This window comes from Hemisphaericaspora subhashii (genome assembly GCF_019202705.1).
Source record: "Hemisphaericaspora subhashii strain CBS 10753 chromosome Unknown scaffold75, whole genome shotgun sequence".
Lineage (NCBI taxonomy): Eukaryota > Fungi > Ascomycota > Pichiomycetes > Serinales > Debaryomycetaceae > Hemisphaericaspora > Hemisphaericaspora subhashii.
The window spans coordinates 63,653-70,504 of NW_026057275.1; the positions used below are offsets into that span (position 1 = coordinate 63,653).

General features: G+C 34.6%; 3 protein-coding genes across 3 annotated transcripts; all 3 read right to left on the bottom strand. All coding sequences in view use genetic code 12, as the record gives it.

Annotated features, from left to right (window-relative positions):
* Positions 1-169: 169 nt before the first annotated feature.
* J8A68_002530 (uncharacterized protein) lies at positions 170-1,222 on the bottom strand (the record flags this gene model as incomplete). The annotated part of the gene is made up of 1 exon (XM_049406291.1): positions 170-1,222. The coding sequence occupies one exon, from the start codon at positions 1,220-1,222 to the stop codon at positions 170-172; it is 1,053 nt and encodes a 350-aa protein (XP_049264201.1).
* A 587-nt stretch (positions 1,223-1,809) lies between these two features.
* J8A68_002531 (putative cystathionine beta-lyase) lies at positions 1,810-2,979 on the bottom strand (the record flags this gene model as incomplete). Its single annotated transcript, XM_049406292.1, has 1 exon — positions 1,810-2,979. One exon carries the CDS (start codon positions 2,977-2,979, stop codon positions 1,810-1,812), a length of 1,170 nt encoding a protein of 389 aa, XP_049264202.1.
* Positions 2,980-3,581: 602 nt separating this feature from the next.
* Positions 3,582-6,563, bottom strand: CHS2 (chitin synthase I; the record flags this gene model as incomplete). The annotated part of the gene is made up of 1 exon (XM_049406293.1): positions 3,582-6,563. The coding sequence occupies one exon, from the start codon at positions 6,561-6,563 to the stop codon at positions 3,582-3,584; it is 2,982 nt and encodes a 993-aa protein (XP_049264203.1).
* Between the last annotated feature and the right edge of the window lie 289 nt (positions 6,564-6,852).

Consider the following 6,852-nt stretch of genomic DNA (forward strand, 5'->3'; position numbering starts at 1 on the left):
AATCAGCAATAGCCGAGGGGGGATAAGCCGGATCGTGTGGAAAGATCATGACACAATATGATTTTATTAAAATTTTAATTAATTAAACATTAGAATTAAACAAAGTTGTAAAGAGAATGTAAAATCACTATATAAAAGAGTGAAACACTCACCTGTCAAAGATAAGTTTCTATTGGTGCATTGCTTCTTGCATTGCTACGATATCAGTCATCTGTCTACTGTGACTCAAATCTTGCTGGGGAGTACCATGTGCTGCCCAATCAGTATCTTCATCCAAATCCTGGGCCCTTTCCTTTCCCAGACTGACACCACCTGAAATGTTTGCAGTAGCCATTCTTTCAACTTCTTGAGCAGAAGGCATGAAAATAACTCTAGTACCCGGAGATTTAGCCATATTTTGTAATGCATCCAAATATCTAATTTGCATAGCTGGTTTCGATGCCAATATATCAGCTGCTTTTCTCATTAACTTGGCTGATTCAACTTCAGCCTTTGCATTAATGATCTTACCTTCACCAATTCTCTTTGCTTCTGCAGCCATTGACAATGAAGATTGAACCTTGTCAGGTAAAGTCAAGTCTTTAATTAAGATTGATTCAATTTGTACACCCCAATCAAAAGCGGTTTTGGCAATAATATGTTCAATTGATTCTGCAATTTCTTCTCTCTTCTCAACCACATCTTGTAAAATTCTTCCACCAATGACATCTCTAAGGGTTGTTTGAGTTCTTTCCATAATTGCTTCATGAATATTAGAAATGGAATAAATGGCCTTGGGAGGATCAATGATATTGTAATAAACAACGGAAGTAATAATAACACTGACATTGTCTTTAGTGAAACATTTCTGAGCTGGAATTTCTCTAATGTTAATCTTTATAGAAACTTTAGTTATAGATTCAGACCAAGTATTAACATAATTCAACCCAGGTTCAACAACTCTATTAAGACGACCAAATGTTTGAACCAATCCAACTTCACCTTGATCCACTTCACGATATGGATTTTCACACAAAAAGCAAAACATCCCACATCTCCCAAATATAGCACCAGCACCAGCTATAAAATTCTGATATGTCCCCATAGGTGGATTATCATATACCTTAGCAAATTTTTTCGCAACCATTTCTGGAGTAACTGGGGGTTCTTGCTTAATTGATTTTTTAAAAGCATCTGGATCAAATGAATCTGCTGAATTATTTGAATGAGAAGTTGCTTCCATTTTGTAAAATTGGATTCTTGTTGTTGTCGATGATGAATATGTTTTATTAAAAAAAAAAAAAGGGAAACAAAAATAAATACGTGTTTATTGTGTCAGCCTTCGAGGTATTTATAGTCAGTAGAAAATAAAATAAATTTGTAAATCTTTGCGACTGTGGGGGGAGGAGCCAATAGAAAGAAGAGGCTGAACACCCCTTAAAAAAATTAAACTTCGATTTAACAAAAGGTAACAGCGGCACGAAGTTTTATTAAATTAAGTTTAAACAATAGAAACTGGTCATTTTCTATAATGATAAAATTTATTGTTCGTGTAACTTCAATTATGAAATAAAAGTGGAGGTTCACGGCGGACCGATCTGCATAGCCCCAGGGTCTAACTTCAGTCTAAAATGAAGTTGGTCATGCAAACTGACAACAATGAAGTTCTACGAGAAAAACGTTTTATTTTACTGTGAATTGATACGAGATGATGATGTAATTGCATTCGGAGTAATTTAGATCAAATAAGGAATGCTACATGGCAATTGCGGGACAAAAAGAATCATAAAATACAATGGTAATTTACTTTTTTTTTACTGATCTATCCAATCAAATACTTAATGCTTCAATTTGACTGATCAATTCATCATCTTTTTGCTCAGCCAACCCTTGAACCAAATCAGCAAGTAAATCCCTCGGATCTTCTAACCCAATACTAACTCTTAACAATTTCTGACTAATATGAGCATCACTCATTGCTCTCCATTCAATCAAACTCTCAGCCCCTCCTAAACTGGTTGCATGGAAAAATATCTTTAATTTAGAAGGTAATCTTCTTGCCTTATCTTCCAGGGTCATTTCAATTGAAAATACCGGCGAATGACCATTTGGCATTTGTTTCTTGATATATTCATCAGTTTGTAAAGAACCATGATAAATTTTATCTAAATTTGGGAATTTTGATTTATTATCATTTAAGAATTTAACAATTAATTCAGCAGATTTAGATTGTCTTAAAATTCTTAATTCATAAGTACGTAAACTTCTAAGTAACAAAGAACTTTCTAAATTCCCAATAATTGAACCTAATACTAATCTATCCTCTAACAATTTCATCTTGATTTCTTTTGAAGGAGTTAACAACACCCCAGCTAATAAATCACTATGACCTCCAAAGAATTTAGTAGCCGAATGCATAACAATATCAGCTCCCAATTCAAATGGATCCATTAATGGAGGTGGAGCAAATGTCGCATCAACCGAAACCAAAGCTCCCTTGGCATGTGCTCTCTTTGCATATTCTTCAAGATTGATATTTGTCCCATAAGGATTCATTGGACTTTCCAAATGAACCAAATCCCCTGGTTTTAAACTGTTATAATCATCGTCAATATGAATCTTCTTTAATCCGAAATTACGAGCCCAAATGTCGTTGATTCCATGTACACCATGATAAGCTTGACCAATAGCCACAGTTTTGGGATTAACTAAAGTAATTAACCCATTATAAGCCCCTAATCCGGAATTATAAACCACAGCGTATTTTCCAGTTATTTTTTCAAATATAGCTTCAATCATAGCTGCATTGGGATGATGTTCACGAGAATAGATGAATGTCTTTGAGCCAGCGATCGTACCAGTGGTTTCGGCGACTGGAACAAGATCATCCGGATTGGAAGAATATGCAAAAGTGGTAGAGACATTAATTGGTGGGATCACATCTGTGACACGCCTCATATTATCAGCTCCATGAATCGAGTCAGTCGTTAATCTTGTCATTTCTGTGGTGGGTGTTGTTTAGTGTCGAAGAAAGATGGGGGGGATGAGGGAAGGGGGCCATTTATTTATCTTTTTTTTTTTTCAATCGGACCGCTGTCGGAGAGTTGATACTGTGCATCATCAAGTATTGCGACATCTATACAAAGCCACAGCATTCCGGACTTCGCTTTCCTTCGACAGATACCTCCTCTAGAAATTGGCTTTCCAGAGTCATTCTTGGATGAACAATTGTAGGAGACCGTTGCCTCATGATAAATAGTGTATTTAGTTCTTGGCTTATCTATCCCTTTCAAAAATTTTGACTATCTTCGGCTAATTTTTTTTAAAGCGAGATTCACAAAAAGAAAGTCCACCCTTCAACCTATCAGCTTTAGAGATTCAGATTCAGATTCCCGAGATTATGCGAAAGTCTATTTCGCTTAAAATGTTTATCCGAAATAATTTTAAAAATATGAACCCTGTTGATGCCACAATTGCGAAATTTTCCAATCGTTGGCTGCAACTACAAGGATCTAATTCTCTTTCATAAATTAACATATCTATTGTACATACAAATACTCTAAAAGAATTTTCTCTATATAAAACGATACCACAAACCACTATTATATCTTCGTAGCATGTTCACTTCTCTTCATACGACTACCCAATCTAAAGATCAAATAAGTTACACAACCAATAAATCTAAAAGCAGCCATAAACACCACCGTCCACAAAATAACAGTCAAAAACACTTTAGCTCTTGCACTCTTGACAGCAGCCAAAGTTTCAACACTTTCAAATTGATTAAATCCACCAGTTTCCAACACGACAGCAATAATCACGAAATTAGAAACCATCCATAATAAAACCGTCATGGATCTAATAAAGGCATAATAATCTTCATTACTCTTTTCAATGTGCTTTTCAGGTGGAGGAGCAGCATCTCTAATCTTTTCTAATTGATTAAGATAACTTTGATTAATTTCTTCTTTTCTTACAGGAACACTAACATCGAAGGTACCATCTTCTCTCAATTTGGCTTCACCTAATGATGGACCTCCAGTATCACCTTTAGTACCCCAAGAAACATCATCGATGTTACAGAAGGCATAAATGTTAAGAACATTGACATAGGAAGGGGATAATAAGATATATTGAGCAAAGGAAGTAAACATATGCCAAGGTTCGAAATAAAGGAATGAAGCAAGGAAATATAATGCATAGGTAGAAGCAGTAGCCACAACCAAATTTCTAAATTCGGCATTTTGGAGGAATAATGTCAACGTGAGTTGTGTTTGAGTTCGATAAAGTTCTTTAATTGCATGAATTGCCATGAATAAAGCTGCAAAGATCATATATCCCATTAGGATGGCGAAGAAAATGACAATCACGATATAGAATTTCTCAGTCCCTTTTGGTTTGTTACCAAAACTCAATACGAATGTGGTTACGATTGATGCGAGATAAAGCCAAAGGAAAACAACGGAAAGGATATTACCAGGAGCGAAATTTAAGGCGGGATCGGCTAATGAGGTAGTTAAGATTCTGAAAACCAAGAAATAGGACCCAATGGAAAACCAAGAAACGATAAGACTGACTAATTGATACATGAATTCAATGTGGAGGAAAATCTTTCTTAAGAATGAATGGGATGATCTCCAAACATAAGGAAATTTAGCTAAGGCATAAATAGCGGCGAAGAATGAACCATTTAACCAACGTCTTCTTTGTAAGATAAATTCTGCCATTCCTTCAGGAACATCAGTTTCTGCAGATGCTGATTTACAATAACGTAATAACCAATTACAACCTCTTTTGGCGACCAATTCGAAACATAAAATACGATCTTCAGCAAGATACATATTGGAAGTAAAAATACCTGCTTCTTCCTTTAACATAGACCGTTTCATTTCATATTCGTCATCATTTGGATCTAATTCTCCACTACCATGTAAGAATTCCCCTTTGAAGTATTTTTCTAATGGACCTTTTCCGTTTACGTCATTTTGTAATGCCACAAATCTATAGGCACTGAAAGCACCTGGTAAGACAGAAATGAATCCAAATACGGATTCTGTAGGTTTATCTAAAATATTTGAAATTTTATATTCGAAATTTTGTCCATATACCAAAGGATTGGTAATCATTTGAGTTTTCTTTAAACCCGCTGTAATTTCCCCACAAGCACCTGCAACTTGATGATCACGATCAAATTCTTTCCATAATTTATATAATGATTTTCCTGAAGGTTGAGTACCGGCATCCAACAATATGACAATTTTTGGATCTAAAACTTGCCCAATGGCTTGGAAACACCAACGATGAGAATTAATTTTTTTGGCATTAGCTTCTTTAAGACAGAATAACATTTGAACTGGGACGATTTTGTTAGTAGTTAATTTAACAACCCCATCTCTGACATCAGAAATACCCACTCTAGTGGTATATTCATACATGTGGGCTTGGACTTTCTTGTCATCAACCATACTCTTGGCTAAACCTTCTTGATAAACACCTAAACCAGCTAAAAGTGCTTGAGCTCTTTCATTAATTTTGGTACGACCATCACTAACGATACAAACGACGATTTTTTTCCAAGAATCTTTACCCCAAACTGAAGATTTTGATTTTGATTCAAGATGTTTAATATTTTTGAACACCCCTTTTAATGTACGACCTAATAAAATATCATCTTCATTATACATAGTAATAACAATCATTAATTCGGTTTGTCTAGGAACAGGATAATGAACTGGTCTTAAAATATAAGCATCACGATAGAAATTTGAAGGACCACAAGTGACAGCAGTATATCTCATAAATGCAAATTCACGAGATAAACCTCCATCTTTTTGACCATAACGATAATCAGGGAATTTAGATAATAATTCACTTGCTACTGGACAATCTAAGACTAAATGACCATTTATACCACTTGCTCTAATTGGTTTTTTCTCACGTACTTCAACTGCTGCAGGTGGTGGGACATAGGGTGCAACGCCTTCTTCAAATGGTCCTTGTTCTTCGTCTAATTCTTTTTGTTCTTCTTGTACTGTACCTGACAGAGGAATTGTAGCTTCATCATCATAACTGACAGCAGCTAAATCATAATGATCACCTTTAAATTTATCATATTGAATTCGTTCATCGAATTCACGTTCTTCATTATCATCATATACATTAGGGACAAAACTTTGGTTATAATTAGGACCAGCATTAGCGTATTGCATCTCATAACTTTGATCAAAAGGATTGTCTTGAGGATGAGATTGATATCTTGGGTCTTGTTGTTGATTTGTATCAAATATAGGACGACTGTAATAATCGTCAATTATGGAATGGTCCAGTCTATTATAAGTTCTTTCAGGTTGTAAAAAATTAGTTGAATTTCCAGATGTTGTTCTATGAGCAGGATCATAATTAGTATCTTCTGCTAATCTAGTGTTACTCCTACCATAATTGCTATCTGCTGCTAATCTAGTAGTGCTTCTGTTATTGTCATGGAAAGCAAAATATGAAGAGTCGTCATCTGATTGTCTTTGTCGATTAGTAGCATTTGGATTATAACCATAAGGGTGGTTTCCACCTCCTCCGTATGAACTCATTGTGATTGGTTAAGGTCTGTTAATTAATGAATTGCCAATAAGCAAAAGTTGTTTAATTAAAAGAAGAAGAAGAAGAGGAAAGATGAAAGAAATTAAAAAAAAAAAATTGACACAACTGGAGGTTTACCGTTTATAAGAAAATTTAAGATACACGATATTTCCAAAAAAAATAAAAATAAAAAAATTAAATTAAATTAATAAATTATTTTTTAAATTAATAATTAATTTTCTCGAGAATCAACAAAAATTTTATTTTAACTTAAAACGGAAATGTAATACAAAATTAGGC